Below are 19,329 nucleotides of genomic sequence, written 5' to 3'. Positions count from 1 at the left end.
GAAACACTAGGCGGACCATCCTGTAGCCTGAGGTGGGCAGTGAGAGGGGCAGCCCACCTAGCTTCTTGCCACCTACTGAGCTGTGCAACCATTCACCAGCCTTGATCTCCAGAACAGAGAGGGGAGCCCTAAGCAGGAAAACCAGTTCCACCACAGTCTGGAGCGAGCCTTTCTGCTACTCCCAAGCATTCAGAGAGATTGCCCTTTTACAGACATGCCAGATCTCCAACATGCTGGCCTGAAAAGAGGACTGGGAAGGCCACCAGTCTCGCGTTCTGTGACCCAAACGCTGCAAAAACCTTCTCCAACCAGCTATTCCACAACAAGAAAAGGAACTCTCGAGCAGAAACACTGGAAAATCTCTGCCTGCAGGTTGATTGTGTCACTTGAATTCGAACATATACATAGCCACTGATCTCTAGGGCTTTGTGGGCTGCAAACAAATACAGCTGCAAGCTGAGTATCCAAGAAATGATCCCAAAAGTTTCTTCCAACTTGGGTAATTTCTAACCACACACCCTGCCACCAACACGCTGCCACCCAGAGACCTCCTTCATGTTGAGCTCAAGCACAGAGAAACAGGAACAACAGAAATGAAGGCATTCTGCTTCCCCAAAAGATGTCAGGAAAATCTGGGACGATCCTTATTTACATTATAGATTTTTAAGTAGCTGATGATGATAGAAAGCATTTATCTTGATATACAATTATCTCATACAAATACTTGAACAGTGAATAGATGAGCCAAAACTTTTTTTCTTTTTATTTTAGTTTACTTTATTTAAACACCTTGATTACATACATGATTGTGTTTGGGTTTCAGTCATGTAAAGAACACCACCCATCACCAGTGCAACGTTCCCATCACCAATGTCCCAAATCTCCCTCCTCCCCACCCGACCCCCGCCTGTACTCCAGACAGGCTTTCCAGTTCCCTCATACATTCTCATTATTAGGACACTTCAAAATGTAGTTATTTCTCGAACTAAACTCATCACTCTTTGTGGTGAGCTTCCTGAGGTGAGCTGGAACTTCCAGCTCTTTTCTCTTTTGTGTCTGAAAATTATTATTGCAAGAATGTCTTTCATTTTTCTTAAAACTCATAGATGAGTGAGACCATTCTGCGTTTTTCTCTCTCTCCCTGACTTATTTCGCTCAGCATAATAGATTCCGTGTACATCCATGTATAGGAAAATTTCATGACTTTATCTCTCCTGACAGCTGCATAATATTCCATTGTGTATATGTACCACAGTTTCTTTAGCCATTCGTCTGTTGAAGGGCATCTTGGTTGTTTCCAGAGTCTTGCTATGGTAGATAGTGCTGCAATGAATATAGGTGTAAGGAAGGGATTTTTGTATTGTGTTTTTGTGTTCCTAGGGTATATTCCTAGGAATGGTATAGCTGGGTCGTATGGGAGCTCGATTTTCATTTTTGGAGGAATCTCCATATCGCTTTCCATAAAAGTTGAACTAGACGGCATTCCCACCAGCAGTGGATAAGAGTTCCTTTCTCTCCACATCCCCGCCAACACTGTTTATTCTCATTCTTTGTGATGTGTGCCATTCTCTGTGGTGTGAGGTGGTACCTCATAGTTGTTTTGATTTCCATCTCCCTGATGATTAGTGATGTGGAGCATTTTTTCATGTGTCTTTTGGCCATTTGTATTTCTTCTTTGTTAAAGTGTCTGTCCATTTCTTCTCCCCATTTTTGATGGGATTAGATGTTTTTTTCTTGTAAATTTCTGTCAGTGCCTTGTATATTTTGGAGATTAGCCCCTTATCTGATGGGTATTGGGTGAATAGTTTCTCCCACTCAGTGGGTGGCTCTTGTATCCTGGGCGCTATTTTCTTTGAGGTGCAGAAGCTTCTCAGCTTAATATATTCCCATCTGTTACTCTCTGCTTTCACTTGATTGGAGAGTGCAGTTTCTTCCTTGAATTGAACAAACAGAAACACTTCCAAATCCATTTGGATTTTATCTTTGTGCATGGTGTTAGATGGGGGTCTGAGTTTGCTTTCTTGAAAGTAGCTAACCAGTTGTGCCAACACCACTTGTTGAAGAGGCTTTCCTTGCTCCATTTTGCACTCCTTTCCCTTTTATCAAAAATTAATTGATTGTATGTCTGGGGAACATTCTCTGAATACTCAAGTCTACTCCACTGATCTGAGTCTGTCTTTATTCCAATATTGTGCTGTTTTTAATAACTATTGCTTTGTAATATAATTTAAAATTGGGGAAAGTGATGCCTCCCATATTCCTTTTCCCAAGGATTGCTTTAGCTATTCGTGGGTGTTTGTTGTTCCAAATGAATTTGATCTATGCTTTCTTTTTTATTTATTTTTTTTTTGGTTTTTGGGTCACACCCGGCAGCAATCAGGGGTTACTCGTGCTCTACGCTCAGAAATTGCCCCTGTCCTTCTGCAAGGAAGGCAAATGCCTTACCTCCATGCTATCTCGCCAGCTGATCTATGCTTTCTTTGAGTTCTATGAACATCCTCCATATTTCTTCTCTAAACTCCCTATCTGAGAGACTTAACTAGGTGGTTGGCAGTTTTCAGATCATCAGAGCTGCCATGTTCATTCTCTCTGCCTGATGTTGGCCTGCATTGTTTCCCCATTATTATGCTTATACTGTGGATTTTTCTACAAGTTATTGTGGTATTTATAGGATAGAATATGTGTGCTTTGCTTCATGGCTGTGCTCCTCTTGTTCCACCCTTTGTGGGCAGGACTCTCATCTCTAAAGAAGAAGAACCCTCAGGGAACAATGGGGAGGCTCTTCTTCTATGATATAGTGGGAGACTTTAACACCCCACTTTCGTTATTGACAGAACACTAATAAGGATGCAAGAAACCTAAATTATAAATTGAAAGAACTAGGATTAATTGATATGTAGCCTTCACCCCAAAGAGCCAGATACTCATTCTTCTCCAGTGCGCATTAAACACTTTTCAGGCTATACCACATTCTAAGGCACAATATGAGTATCCATAAAAATCACTAAAATAGAAAAATACAGGCCAGAGTGATAGCACCTCAGTAGAATGTTTGCCTTGCATGTGGCTGACCCAGGACAGACCTAGATTCGATCCCCAGCATCTTATATGAGCCAGGAGCAATTTCTGAGTACATAGCCAGGACTAACCCCTGAGCGTTACCAGGTGTGACCCAAAAATAAAAATAAAAACAAAAGAAAAAATACAAAGTTAACTTCTCATATCACAAGACCATAAACTTAGAAAACAATTATTATAAAATTTAACATTTGAAGAAAGAGCAAAACATTATTAAACCACCATGGGGTAAAATGAAATCAAAGAAGAAATATATACCGTATTTGCCGGCGTATAAGACGACTGGGCGTATAAGACGACCCCCTAATTTTGCAGTTAAAACATAGGTTTAGGCCTATATTCGCTGTATCAGACAGAACGTTCCTGTGCTGCAACTGTATGTACCACAGTGAGCCAATCACAACAAGCAAAAGTTCAAAGGTTATACTGTAATAGACTTCCTCTCTGACTCTGGCTCATCTGAGCAGGCTTTTGACAGTGTAGATTCGGGTCCAGAACATTGTCTAATTTGCATGTATTAAAAGCCTTCTTGGATTGGCTGAGTTAGAGAGGTGGTCCGAGCAGCGTGGCAGTGATTGGTGCAGGATTGAGTTGGAAAATTTGTTTTGTGGCAATATTCAGATAATTTTTGTTTAGCAACATATTGAAACATTTTTCAGGATATACTCGGCATATAAGACAACCCACGATTTTTGGTTGACTTTTTTTTTGTTTTAAAAGTCATCTTATACGCTGGAAAATAGGATAGTCATAAAAATGAATGTAAATAATAATAATACAAACTACAGATCCTAGGAGACACAGAAAATGGGTAAGTTTACAGTAATATCAGCTTACACCAGGAAAATAGAAAATGCTCAAGTAAGCAACCAAGTCACAGTTTGAACAACTAGATAAAGAACAACAAATAAACCCCAAAGTAAACTGAAGGAAAGGAATCTTGACAAGAACTGGGTACTGGAAGGAGATAAAGTGAAATGCATGATACCTTTGCAAACCATAGTACATAAAAGGAAAAAGAAAAAAAAGGTGTATATGTCATAGAGGTAGGCTCAGGATGCAGTACTGAGACAGGAGGGAAACTGGGGACATTAGTGGATAGAAGTGGACACTGGTGAATGGATAGGTCCTTGAACATTGTACAACTGAAACCTAATCATGAATAACGTTTTTTTTCTAATTCTTATCATGCCACCATGATTTACTCAATTGTTCATAATATAGTCATTTGTACATTAAATGTCTAGATATCAATCGTGCCATCAATGTGAGCTTCCTTTCACCAGTGTCCCTAAACTCCCACCCATTACTATAGCCTACTTTCATGCATGTATAAACCAATTTATATTTCTTGTTACAAGCCAAATGGAAGTACCAAAGCTTATATTTACACAGGTCGATTTGAAATGATTGTTATGTCTCTCCATGGTGTTGCTAAAGTCAGTGACTATAGATATACTGATCAGTGGTTGGTGTTAATTGAGCTTGGTAGGTTATTTTGCAACTTTCTCATAAAAGTTTCTATGATACTACTGAGCTAACACTACAATATTGAGGTGTTGCACAACCTCACAGTTCAGGATTTATATATCTAAAACAAATTAGGTGGTTTGAAGGCTTAATAAGGTTGAGGCCAACTCCAGTTCAGTCCCCAGCATTGAAAATGGTCCCCCTGAGCACCATCAATAATGACAGCTGAGTCAGGAATATAGGAACACCACCAGGTATAACCTTCATTTAACAACATCAACAACAAAATCTTGCAATCACCAAAACAGGTCTAAGAAAAAGGAAGGTGAAGGACTGGAGCAATGGCACAGCAGTTGGGTGTTTGCCTTGTACGTCGCTGACCCAGGATGAACCTCAGTTCGATCCCCTGGTGCCCCATATAGTTCCCCAAGTCAGGAGCAATTTCTGAGTGCATAACCAGGAGTAACCTCTGAGTGTCACCAAGTGTGGCCCAAAAATCCAAAAAAAAAAAAGGAAGGTGAGATGTATCATATTCGCTGAACTTGTTATACTACAAAGTTCTAGTGTTCAAAACTGTATAATACTGGAATAAAGACTGACTATCATCATATTAACAATAGTATAGAGATCCCAGTGATAAACCCTCAGGTTTATCAATAGTTAGTCTTTAATAAATATGGCTGGGAGTATGAAGTGGAATAACAAAATACTCTTTAGCAAATGGTGTTGGAAAAACACAGTATCTACATGCAAATAAAGAAACTGGACCAACATGTCATACCATACACAAAAATTAATTCAAAATAAAGACCTCAAAGTGAAACCAGAATTCATAACATATATTGAGTAAAATATAGGTAAATCTTTCCAGAATATGGACTTCTGTGGTATCTTCAATTATTTGACTCCTTTGTCAAAGAAAACAAAAATGCAAATAAAGAAATGGAAATACATCAAACTAAAAGAATCACCCATGCAAAATAATCTCAGGTTTAAAAAAACTCTTTACTGAATGTGAGAAAATATTTTCACATTATATCAGATAAACACTAATATCTGTCACAAAACTCAACAGAAACACAAAGAAACCAATAACCCAGTCTAAAGAATATGGAGGAAATAAACAGTTATCTAGAATATGGATGGCTGTTAGGCATATGGAAAAGTATTCACCACTGATTATAAGGGAAATGCAAATTAAATAGACTGGAATCAACAAGTAACCCTTATTCACAGTTAGAGGGTATGTTTTGTAGTTCAACCTCAATGGAAAAAAGCATGGAGACTTCTCAGAACAGTAAGAAAATATTTATATGAAATATTTATATGAAAATTATTATGACTATAATCATATTGCCTAAAATGCAATCTGGAGGGATTTGTAGCCACTTCTAGCTGTTCCCAGAGCTTACTCCGAGCTCTCTATTCAGTGTGATGTCTGGTAGTTTTTGGGTGGGAGGAAAATCATATGAGATCCCAGGAATCAATCCAGTGTTCATTGCTTGCAAGTCAAGCACCTTTCCCCTTTTGCCCAAGTTGCTTTTCTTTTTCACTGAAGTGTAATTTTTAAGGAGCATTTTTTCAAAACAGGATAGAAATTTTTGCTTGCTGAAATGTATCTGTGAACATATATTTGAAAATCATAGGTTTAAGCAAATTTAATGACTTCATTTACCTAACAGCTGTGTAATATTCTATTGTATAGATGTACCATTGTTTCTTTCTCAAGCACTTGGGTTATTTCTGGTTTCTGGCTTTTGTAAATAGTCCTGTGACAAACATAGGCATGCAGAGGGCTTTGTTGCGTGATTATTTTGGTTTCCAGGGTTATATCCCTAGGAGTGGTAATGCTGGATCATATGGAAACTAAATATCTAGTTTTTTTGAAGAGAAATTGTTATGCTGAGTGAAGTGAGTCAGAGGGAGACAGAAAGACATATAATAATTTCACTCATTTGTGGACAAAAGAAAAATAAAATATACTGTGGAGATAATCTCCAGAAGCAACAGAGATCAGAAGGACCAGTTCATGGTAAGAAGATTGCCACAGACTGGTGAATGTAGTTAGCGTAGTGAGCAGTCCACTATAACAATGATAGTTGGAACTGACCACTCTGGACAAGAACTGGGTGCTGAAAGGTGATAAAGTGATATGCATATTACCCCTTCATTGGCAACAGATAAAAACAGATGAAGCCACAATATGAAAAAGGAGAGAGAGAGAGAGAGAGAGAGAGAGAGAGAGAGAGAGAGAGAGAGAGAGAGAGAGAGAAGTAAAATGACTGCCCCAGAGGCAGGTTGAAGACAGTGATGGGACTGGGGTCATTGGTAGTGGGAAATGGATATTGGTGAATGGTGGTGCATATTCTATGACTAAAACTCAACCATGAACAATTTTGTAACCACAGTGCTTAAATAAAGTAATTTCATTAAAAGAAAAGAAATCATATAGGATGCTTGGCTTAATATTATCTGAATCAAATTATATATTTTAAGAGTAAACAAAATAAAACTGTAAGTTTAAAGAACTCCGAAAAGGGTGCCAGGAGACCTGCTGTTCTGTCTAAAACAAAGGAGTTAAGGGGCCAGAGCAGTGGCACAAGTAGTAGGGCATTTGCGTTGCACATGCTAACCTAGGACGAACTGGAGTTCGATCCCCTGGCGTCCCATAAGGTCCCCCAAGCCAGGATTGATTCCTGAGTGCATAGCTAGGAGTAACCCCTGAGCATCACCAGGTGTGACCCCCCCAAAAAACAAAACTTTAAATAAAAATAAAACAAAGGGGTTAAGAAAGGTGGTAGTGTAAGGAGTGAATATTCTTCTTTAACAGTGAACAAATATTTAGCAATAATGTCACCAGCCAAATCTGAAGCACTTGATAATTAATTTATACTTAAATGGAGACCAGTTTTGTAAATGTAATCACTCACATTTCAGAATGCGGCAAAATTGTTTATACCATTGGACCTGTCTTGAACCTTTCCATTATGTGGGCAATGAGTATTGATTGGCCTTTCATTAAATCTTCCCCCCAGTTCTTTCCTTCTGATATACTGCGATTAAATTAAAATATGTCTGGATCTTTAGATGGGCGAAAGAAATATGGATATAATTGCTCGGCCTTTGTTTTCCCCTTTTATAAACGGGCTATTCTCTTAGGTTTCAGGATCGTAGATCTCCATTACAACAGAACTATAGTGACTCTGCACTTTTGACAACTATTTCTATCTCCTCAGGAAATTCTAAAGGAAAATTTAAGGATGTTTGAATTAGTTCAGAAACATCCAGCACACTGGCCTCCCTTTGTTCCTCCAGCCAAGCCAGAAGTGACAACCACTGGGGCAGGTAAACTATTGTTCAGGAGCTCTTGGGCCAGCAAAAGTTTTATGATACAGATACAATAGTTTTATGATTCAGAAGCAATGATGTACCATGATTTCCATAGCTGTAACATTTCTGTTTAGCTGGACGACAGAAACACACTGGTGCTGACCATTGTAGTTTTCTGATGAACTTTTAATTTACCAATTTCAAAGACTGCTTAGTGCTCATTTTCCTTGCAAATTGTATGCAAAAGCAAAATTACTAAATTTTTTTCAATGTGGTTATTTCCTAATAACAGCAAGGGGAATTCAAAAGTTACCTCTAATGTAATTCTGAGTGAGACTCTGCCTTGTCACAATGAATAGGACTATGTAATTCATCCAATGCTTAGAGACAATTTCTAATATTGGCAGTGGTCCTATCTTAAAGACTCCCCAACGCAAGCTTTTCTATAGCAAAACTATTAAGAAATGCATAGAAATAAGTTTTATATTTGCTATAAACAATGTGTTAAATTTTCCTTTTCTCTGTGTTTCTGTATTCTGATAGAATTTATTGATTCTACTGAACAATTAGAGGACTTTGACTTGGAAGAAGATTTTGAGATTCTGAGTGTATAGAATAGTGAGCTCCACCTAGATATCTGTCTTCCATCTGGCATCAGAAGCACATAAACTCATTACAAAATGAATCTTTTTCTAGTCAACAAGTGCCTGATATTTCAACAACAAACAAACTTGATAACAATCACATCTGAGCCAATGATCATTCATCAAAAACAGTGCTTCCCTCGAAAGAACTAGAACAATCATAGAAGCTAGGAACAGAAGAATCAGGAGTCGACTCTTGCTGTTCAGTTTGTTCTGACATGGCCACATCGCATCTTCAACTACCAAAATAAGACATTGGTCACCTGGAAGACAGACAGCAACTCCCACCTTGCTTCAAGCACCAGCAGATGAAGGATGGTTTTCTTGTGCTTCTTCACCCTTTCAAGTGTGACCTCTTTTGGGCTAAATACTAAGAAGTGTTGTGGATTATTTTGCACTAATAATAAAGTGATTATATCTTGTTAAATTATTTGAATACCTTTTAAATTATAATTTACAGCAAAATTTTTGTCACAAATTATGTTAAAAATGTGCATCAGTTGGTCTTTCAATTCTGAGGCCTATTACTGTTTGATGGGCCACTTCCATATTATTACTAATCTTTTGTCTGATGTTACCCCATCTTTAAATCAACTCATGCAAATGAGCCTGGGCCTAAGGCATTAAAACCAATTACAGAAATAAATGAGGGCATGGATGACCCAAAGGCTACAGCTGTTGACCTTGGGATGGGAAATTGAAAATGTATTTGAATAACACTCTATCTTGATTGGCAGCCACAATTAAAAATATGTTTTAATGCAGTCACAGTTATGTATTAGATTAAATTCCAAATCATTTCATGATTAGAAATGTACTAAATTTTAAGTCATATATTCTCACACTGGCTTTACTAACCACTCTTCTGAATGGATACCCCAAACTCCAATGATGTTTTTTGTTTTTCCTTTTCTTGAGTTTTTTTTATCTGAATGCATTTACCATCTTCAATTGAGTCCAGAGGAAGACTGGCAACTCAAATTCAAAAGTTATCACCAAAACAAGTTTTAGAAATATTTAGGGATACTGAAGCATTTGATTCCTTTGATGTCATTTTTTCAATTTATCCAGCAGCTAATATTTTGATTTGATTAAAAATTTAAAGGTATAGGGATGGAGCAATAGTACAGAGGGTAGGTTGCTTGTCTTGCATGTAGCTAACCCAGGTTTAACCCCCAGCATCCCATATGGTCCTCCAAGCCCGCCAAGAGTGATTCCTGAGTGCAGAGCCAGAAGTAACTTCTGAGCAGTCAGGTGTGGCCATAAACAAAAACATCATAAAATTAAAAATCATATTTAGTGGGATGTGTGCCTCTCTCCCACCAGGCTATTCCCTTTCATAAAAGCTCACTGTGTTGTTAATGTCTTATTTTATCCTACCAGAGGACATATTTTATACATATATAATATGTGACTATGTATCTTAGATTTCACTTTAGTGATTTTAATGTTTATTTTTAAATTTATCTGTAAAAGATTCTGATGCCCCTGAAGTATGATAAGTCTTTTCTTGAACTCTCATATGTGAAAGGGATAAAAGCACTAAAACGATTGTTTTTTTTTAAGCAGGCTGGTGATGTGTTGCCTATTAGAGGCCTCTTTCTGCCAATTGACTTTGTATTATTTTTCTTGCCTCAGCATTTTGTTACAAAGCTTGATTCACAATAACAGGTATCTCCCTAGCTCAAGGGGACTCATGAATTGTAGTGAAATGTACTTTAGAAAAATTTTCATTAAAGAATGTCAAAAGATACTGATTTTCATATTGAATTCCTTTTACTTGACTGCATAAAGCTTACACTATGCTTTTTATTCAAATATGAGGTTAAGGTGACAATAACTCAGATGATAATCATTTTCTTTGTCTGTGTTGACCCCATTTATACAATACTCTTAAGGACCCAATATTACCTGGAAGGTATTGTCTCATGTTATAACAGTTAAGAGTATTTTGGGGACCTGACAAAAGAAATGGTTAAAACATGCTCTCCAAAACAACACATTTGATCATCAACACAGGCTTGCTTTAGGTCTGCTAACTGCAGAAAAGAGAAGTATGAATAACTTTTATAAAGTTTTAAAAGCATATAAAATATTTTAACAGGTCTTGGAGTGGTTGGGCAGAAACTAGGGCATTTGATTTGCACCTGGTGAAATGAAAATCTCATTGCATAGAATATCCAACAGTGTAACAGCGGCTGAAGTCAGAATCAGTAAGCAGGAAGATGAGATGCATAACAACTCTATACAACAGAAGAGTTGAGAAAAGAACCTCAAAACAAATTATCAGACAATGGGAAAACCCTCAAAGAGTATTTACAGATTAAAATAGAAGTCTTTGATAAACTCAGCAGAAACAACAGAAACAATCATTGGAGTCCCAGAGACACAGTAAGAAAACCTCCATGAAGTATCAACAATCAAGGACATCATTGCAGAGAAACTCCCAGAGCTAAAGACTGCATGCAACCAAATCTTACATGCCCAAAGAATACCAGCCAAAAGAGATCTAAAGAAAAGGACCCCAAAATACATCCTATCACAATGACAAATCCTATAGATAGGAATGGAATACTGAAAGCATCAAAATAAAAAGGGGAAGTTATATTAAAAGGAGCATCCCTAAGATTTAATGCAGACTTGTCCCAAGAAACACTCAAGGCCTGAAGGCAGTGATGGGATATAGTGACAAAACTCAACAAAATGAATGTTTTACAAGAGTACTTCACCCACCCAGACTTACATTCAGGTTTGAAGGAAGGATATACAGCTTTTGGATAAACAACAGCTTAGAAATTTTGCAGATACAAAACCAGGCCTAATGGATGAACTGAAAGATCTACTTTAAGATTAGATAGACCACAAGACACACCAAACTCCTACTAAAATATGACACTAGATTCCATGACAATCATCTCTCAACAAGAATGGATTAAATGCATCAGTAACAGAAACAGTGGCAAAATGGATCATAAAGCTGAATCTAATGTTTTGCTGCCTACAAAAAACACAACTGAATTGTCAGAACAAACACAGGCTTAAACTTAAAGGTTGAAGGACAATCATTCAAGCAAAAAATTCCCTTAAAAAAACTGGAGTGGTCATACTAATTCACATGACACAGACTTTAGATTTAAAAAATATAAGGGCAGAAATGGATATTTCTTAATAATCAAGAGATATGTACAACAGGAAGCATTCACACTCCTAAGCAGAGACACACCCAATGAGAGACCAGAAAAATATTTGGAACAACTGCTGACAAACTTGAAAGAAGACATTAATAACAACAAAATAATAGTGGGATAGTTCAACACTGGCTGAAACCTAACAAGAATATACTAGTACTGATAGGGGCAATGGAAGGAATTTGCCTAGTAGATATAGATAGGATTTTCCATCCCCAGGAAACTGTGCTCATTCTTCTCCAATGCACATGGGTCATTCTCCAAAATAGACAACATTCTAGTTCATAAAACTTACATACATAAAAGAAAGACAATAGGAATGCGCATAATAATGCACTGAAATTAGACGTGAGTAACAAGCAGATCACAGAGGGAAAAATTTAGCACCTGGAAATTGAACAGCTCACTACTGAACAACCAGTGTTATTATTTGGGGGGGGGGTTGGGGTCACACCTGGCAACACTCAGGGGTTCCTCCTGGCTCCATGTTCAGAAATCGCGCCTGACAGGCTCGGGGGACCATATGGGATGCCAGGATTCGAACCAATGACATTCTGCATTAAAGGCAAACACCTTACCTCCATGCTATCCCCTCGGCCCCCAGTGTTATTTTAATATAAAGATAGCTCACTTTTGGGAGGGGGATGGTGAGTCCTTTCTGAGCTCGGCCTGGTTCCTGCTGGCCCTATGGCCTGGCGAGTCTGAAAGTTATAGGGTGATGGCAGAGAGATTCACAAAGCAGTCAAGTTCCAGGAGCCAGCCAGCTTTATTTCACGGTCCTAACTACCATGTACATTTCCTCACATGACTTCTTTGCTAAGTCTTTTCCTAGCAGCTACTTCTCTGCTCCTTCTGGCTCTCTCGGCCTGTCTCCCTTTCAGCTGCTCTTCAGGCTTCGTTGTTGACTGACTTCCCTTTGCTGATTCTCCTTGTTGATTTTCTGCCGATTCTCTCTGCTGGGTCTCCTTGTTGATTCTCTCTGCTGACTCTCCCTTCTCTCTAACTCTCCTTATCCCCCCCCCCCCAGGCTGACTCTTCTACCTGCCCTATCCAGGTGTGGGCAGTTCTGATCATTCAGGTGGGATAAACAAGAAGTTGGGAGAGGGGATACCCACAAACCAGTGAGTCAGGGACAAAGAGGAAATCAAAGGATTCCTGGAAACAAAAATGAGAACAAAGACACCAACTATCAGAATCTGTGGGATACAGCTAAAGTGGTACTAAGAAGAAAATGTATAGCTTTGCAAGAATTCATCAGTAAGGAAAGAGGGGCCTACATAATGGCAAAACATATAAAATTGGAAATTGATCAGCAAAATAAATTAAAAATAGAAAGATGGAAGAAAATAAAGCGTTGAGCAGAAATCAATGAATGGGAAATCAAAAAATAATCCAAAAAAATCAATGAAACCAAGAGTTGGTTACAAGGTCTGTAAACCACCAGCAAAACACAATAAAAGGAAGAGAGAGAAACTTAATAAACTGAATCAGAAATTAAAGGGGGAGATTACTACACATACAACTGAATTTCAAAGGGTAATAAGAGACTACCTTGAGTCTGTATGCCACAAAACATGAGACATGGAATGAACGCAGGATTCTTATAACCTCCCAAAGTTGAACCAACATGATCTAGCATATTTGACGAGATCCATCACTACTGAGGAAATTAAAATAGTAATCAAAAGTCTTCCCCCAAAACAAAATCCCATACCCATATTGATTCACTAACAAATTCAAACTTTCCTTTTTTGATCAGGGTCCACATACACATGGTTGTTGTGCTCATAAATCTTTACTTGTGCTCCCTAGGACACACACATACCTGGCTGTGAGTCAAACAATGTAAACTGTGTTTCAGCACATGGTTTCCAGACATAAGAAGTAAAAAGACCAGTTCAGTGAGTGTGATGAAGGTGGAACCAGAGATAAAACACATCTCCTCATGCTTGCATATTAGGCATTTATTTTGCCAGGGCCCTATTCTCAGTTGTTGCTTAGGATGCACCTCACCATTGTCCATTCCCACTGAAATGGGGCAGCCACAAAATCCCCAACAAGAAAACATTTTTCTCTTATCTTTTGAGGGAAATGGCAGTGGACAAATGGCTTCAGAGGGTAGGTGGAATGGTGAATATTATGAAATGTCAGTCTCTAGTACCTGACTAGAGAATGACCTGACCCTGAGAAGGGACAACACTCATAGTGAAACCCAGTTGGATGTCTCTTCCTTTTGTTATTTCTGGCATAACAGAAGTAGGCATTGACTCATAGATATTCTTACCCCTGAAATCACTGGATGCAAGCTTCCCTTTTCACTTTCACCCATATTTATCTGTCATTCATGTAGAAATAGGCTCTCTAGTCTTTGGTAAAGCCCGCCCAAAACTCACTAAATTCTGTTTCTACAACAGAAGGACATGTAAGGGGCTTACATGAGGAAACTGTATCCAATCAAGAGTCTGTGCCCACCCAGGGGCCACTGTGGGATGCTGATATTTTGGGTAAGCACAGCAATGGCTTGTGAGGTTGTCTTACATACAGAGAAGTGGGTGATGTACTTAGGAATCTGGGCCTGGCTGACAGGCATCATGGGTATGAGGGCAGTGGTAGAGAGTCAGTAAGATGTGTCATAACTTTTAGCATAGTGGCACATGTTGCAGGGCTCAGGGAACCATATGCTATGGCTGGAATCAAACCCAGGTAAGCTGTGTTCAAGGTAAGTGTCTTACCCATATGCTCTATTTCTCCAGTCCATGATGCCAGTATTTAACAAGAAGTGTCTGATAAAGATCCGCACAATTGTAGACAATGAAGCAAATGATTTGCAACAATGCTCATTTTATTACTACCACTATTAATTGCTAGAGTGAAATGGGGACTTAATGTGTGCCAAATGTTTTAAGAATTTGACATAGGAGATTCATTTAATCTTTTCAACAGCCTATGAGATAATACTGGAATTAGTTTTGCTCATAAGGAGGACATTGAAGTTTAAAGAGGTTAGTGCTTTCTTTCAGGTATGCTACTAGCATGCTACTAGAATATTAGTGTCATGCGTAGTACTCATCAGGAGAGGTTGCACACAACTTGGGGCTGCAGATTTCTTGATTCAGAATATCTTGACCTTGGGACTGGGCTCTGAATGTTACCATTCAGAACCCCATTCACACTCATTTTTCCAAAGTCTTTTATTCTACCAGACATGCTGCTAAATATACAGGGCAACTGCTTATGTGCAATATTGGAAATAAAGCCCCTGAAGCCCAGAAATATAAGAATAATCTTTTTCTCAAGTGGGAGGTTACCACTACTCATTCTTTGTTAATTTTCACCCAGATGATAGGTCAATTAACTGTTTCTGAGCCTGTGTATCGTCTGAAAATGCTATTCGGCAGCTATGTGAGGCTCTCCTTGGGGGAAATTAAAAAAAATAAAGATAATAATGTTAGGAATAAGAAATCAAGAGGAGACATGCCCCCTTTTATGTTTTCTAAATAATTGTGTTTCTTAATAATTGTGTTTTGAGGGTTCTATTAGCATGTCCAATGATGCCTTATCCCTGAGGATTGTAAAGGATACCAGTGTCATGTTTCCTTTGCTATTCATTACAGAATAGTGTAGGTTGGGGCATTATCAGTTTTATTGATATTGGGAATGCCCATGACATAAAAACATTGTAAGAAAAGAGCAGTGGTGTAGGGAGGACAACACTGGTGGTGAGAATGCCCCTCATTTATTGTCACTATGTGCCTTAAATATTACTGTGAAAGATTTGTAATTCACTTTGACCACAATAAAAATTTAAAAAAAAAAGTCTTGGGGCCGGGCAGTGGCGCTGGAGGTAAGGTGCTTGCCTTGCCTGCGCTAGCCTAGGACGGACTGCGGTTTGATTCCCCGGCATCCCATATGGTCCCCCAAGAAGCCAGGAGCAACTTCTGAGCGCATAGCCAGGAGTAACCCCTGAGCGTCACAGGGTGTGGCCCAAAAACCAAAAAAAAAAAAAGTCTTAGCTCTTTCAGAAATCAAAGGACAGCCTATATAAAGTTATAATAAGTGTCAATGACAACATGAAGAAAAGGTTTTTGGATAAAGATAGCATGTGTAATATACATTTGCCATAATTTATTTGTCTTAAGATCTTGCAGGTTAGCTCTGGCCACATGGGGTTACACAGTAAAGGAGTACAGACAGGATAAGCATGGACAATTTGTATAAGTTTCTCATAATGGAAATCTGAGTGGGTAGGAATGTTATAAAAACAATCTTGTAAATCAGTCACAACCAGCAACCAGTCTTTAGTGTCCGGGTTCTAGTGACTCCATTAATTGTAAGCCCAGCTTGGAGAGGTGGAGTGGTTGGGAATGTCCCCTGATTCTGCAGGGCCTTTGGCTTTCCCCTTCTCCAGTTTCCTGAGATAGTATTAATGGGGCAATCTCTTTTTAAATGGCCCTCCCACTGTATCACAGAGAACGATCAGGTGGCAGGGCCAGGAGGGGTCCCGAATCCCCTGTGGAAATGGCCCACTTTATTAAAGAGGCATAGTAGCAACCTTTTGCCCAATGGTTTCCCCTGAAGCACTTTGTAAATGGTATAGGTGCTACTCTAGAAAGGAGAAAGCTGGGAAGGGTTCTGCATTCCCTATGGGTGTCACCTAATTTACCACAGTTGAAATATTTACCCTGAGCTTGCCTCTGCACTGCATAGGCCTCAAAAGCATTCACATGCATCTGATGTTTAATCAAACCAATATTCCTATATGCCTTTAAGTATACCATAATGTCCTCCTTTTCTCTGATGGGTCACAAAACAGTCTGACGATCCTTATTAGCATTCTCACAACCCAATTATTTCAATAGAAAATAGACTCAATTATTGAGTCTCTAGACTTAGCCAGTTATTAATTGCACCTAGCAGTTTCCCAGCAAATTCTGAATATGACTTAGATACTCCCTGAAATGTTCTTGTATAACTAACTTCCTTTAAATTCAGCATCTGCATCAATCTTTTCCCAAGCCCACAATGCTGTCTCACAGACATGAGCTAAAACAGCACAAGGTGAGACAGTTTGCTTTCTTTGTATCCTCTCACTTTCCTTCACCTATTAACATCTCATAAATTAATTGAACCCCTGAAAATGTTCTCCTAGAACAACCAAAGGTGTGGAGTTTGTTCTTGACCTCGTCACAAAACCACATTTTCCCTTGTATATGTTGAGAAGGGCTTAGTCAGGTTTTAGCAACCACATGAAAATCCTGGGGGTCCAATGTGTACTTTCACTCCAGCCTATAAGTTATTCATTGCAGTACAGAGATGTAGGAAGCACAGGTGTTTGAAAGTGACCGAGACAATTCATTTTCATGCCTTCATAAGATGAAGACTTATTTTCCTCCAGATTGATGGGGAAGAAGATACAAAGATCATGAAGCTTAGATGACATAGACCATTTACAGACCAATAAGGGTTTTTAACTACTATATATCTATGATAGTCTCTATGGGGGAGATGTCTTTCTTTCTTTCTTTTTGTTTTTTGTTTTTTGTTTTTTGGGCCACACCTGGCACTGAGGGGGTTACTCCTGACTCTCTGCTCAGAAATTGCTCCTGGCACACATGGGGGACCATATGGGATGCTGGGATTCGAATCACTGTTGATCCTGGGTCGGACACTTGCAAGGCAAACACCCTACCACTGTGCTATCTCTCCGGCCCTGGACGAGCATTTCTACTGAGTCATTTTTAGACTCTGAGGCTGAAGAAGTGGTAACTGGCTCATTATACATTTTCCTTACCTGATGTACTGGAGGTTATGTTATAGTTTAAGAGATTATGTTCTCTAGTTTGACACCTATAGTGAATGGTAAGTTTTGGCTCTGGGAAGGCACCTTCCCCTCTTGGGCTATGTGCACAGAAAAATCTCTCCTTTTAGGGGTGTCAGTAAAGGAGGCTCTGAGGGGGTAATATTCTCAGTTTAAGGAGCCTTATCTGTTTTGTTTTGAATCCACTTAGTTTTTATTATTCAACTTAGTGCTCTTAGCTCATATCTAGTATCCTCTTCTCTAGCAGTAGAGTCCAAATATTGGATAATGGAATTAACAATATCCAAAGTTACCTAAAATTGTGAAGGAATCTTAATCCCCTTCTTGTGTACCTTGTAAACATTGTCCTTAACCATTTTTCAAATTTGGTCTCCAAGGTGCCCTCATTGGGGAACCAAGGATTAATTTCAAAGACAATTTTAAGGCAGGACTGGAGTTGCTTCCAGGAAATACAATCTCCAGTTCTCTTTGAAAAGTGCAGAATCAAATCAATAAATATTTGGTCGAATCAAATCAACAAAAATGTAGAATCAAATCAAATTATGTTCAGTCTGGTGTAAGAGATGCTGGTAAACACACCTGAGTAGTGCAAAGCAGCCCAGGAGCAGGAGTACTACCAGTACACCAGTCTTCTGGTAGAGAGCATGGCATGTTTAGTCATGTACAAGAAGACAACTATGGAAATGATCCAGGAGGAGACTGTGTCATCATTCTTGGTCCACTAACAGACGGGCTTGCTTCACTCCCTACGTTTTATGTTTCCAGTCCCCAGAAAACCTGTTTTCCAACTCACTATTTTTGTCTCTGTGTTGTCTCTGTGCTGCAGCCTAGTGTGGGATGAGATGAGAAGTTACAGAATCAAACCATCCATGAGCAACTTTGGGGAGATAACTCGAATTCTTTTAGGTGAGAGTGGGATACATATAATGTGCCTCGGCCAATCACGTTAGCAGAAAATAGGGTGTATGCTCTTTGTGTTTAGGGGATTAAGGGAAAGCAGGATGTGTGCATTGTGTGTTTAGCACAGGTAATATATAAGGGTTTTTATATTGAGGGGTACCCACAAATAATGCTCAGGTAGGTCACTACTGATGATACTTGACCCAGATATGCAGGCCCAACATTTCACTGCTTGCAGAGAGATGTGCTCAAGAGCTATCAAGGCAATATTGGTGGTGATCAGTAGCCACATCAGCTATATCTCATAATGTCTCAGGGACCATGCAGGGACCACTGCCTCCATATGCTGTACCTGGACTTCATTCATTTTCATTATCTCTCTGGTCCTGTAATGGATGAGTATTGAAGGAAAAGTAGTCTGATTTGCTGGGGGAAAACTGCGTTGCCCACGAGTGGACACAGATCTGGTAGGATTTTTTGTGTAGTATATATGTTGTTTTGTAACTGACGTCTAATATTCTCCTTACTCATTTTTTGAGGAATCTGTGAGGCCCAAGAGTCAAAAGTAGAGTAACCATGCTCACTTCGGCAGCACTTATACTAAAATTGAAACTATACAGAGAAGATTAGCATGGCCCCTGCACAAGGATGACACGCAAATTCGTGAAGCATTCCATATTAAAAATAAAAAAGTACAGTAACCTTACCTTTAAAGCCTCTCAAGGTTTAAAGCCAGCCTCTCCAGTGGAACATGGGATGCCAGAAATCCCAAATATTTCACATTTCTACCCTGGTGATATCAGATAATTACATGGTCAGGAGAAGATATAGCTCATTTTTCTTACTTTTTTTGTTTGATTTTTTTCCCCTATGAGCTACAATCAGCTGTTGGAATACACCT

The 19,329-nt window shown here is 39.0% G+C and overlaps 1 protein-coding gene and 1 non-coding gene across 2 annotated transcripts in view; both read left to right on the top strand.

Moving 5' to 3' along the window:
- ATG4A (autophagy related 4A cysteine peptidase) overlaps window positions 1–8,949 on the top strand; it is a 73,108-nt gene extending 64,159 nt beyond the window's left edge. Inside the window, exons 12-13 of the mRNA XM_049767600.1 lie at window positions 7,785–7,893; window positions 8,422–8,949. Of these exons, the coding sequence (XP_049623557.1) occupies window positions 7,785–7,893; window positions 8,422–8,492 (180 nt within the window). The 3' untranslated portion in view covers window positions 8,493–8,949. The remainder of the gene's footprint in view (window positions 1–7,784; window positions 7,894–8,421) is intronic.
- Window positions 8,950–19,004: 10,055 nt separating this feature from the next.
- LOC126000208 (U6 spliceosomal RNA) lies at window positions 19,005–19,111 on the top strand. The gene has a single exon (XR_007492567.1). It is a non-coding gene; the product is annotated as a U6 spliceosomal RNA (small nuclear RNA).
- Window positions 19,112–19,329: the final 218 nt, after the last annotated feature.

Source organism: Suncus etruscus, chromosome X (assembly GCF_024139225.1).
Source record: "Suncus etruscus isolate mSunEtr1 chromosome X, mSunEtr1.pri.cur, whole genome shotgun sequence".
In the NCBI taxonomy this organism is placed as follows: domain Eukaryota; kingdom Metazoa; phylum Chordata; class Mammalia; order Eulipotyphla; family Soricidae; genus Suncus; species Suncus etruscus.
The sequence above is the reverse complement of the archived record's forward strand: the minus strand, read 5'-3'. Positions and strand labels throughout refer to the sequence as shown.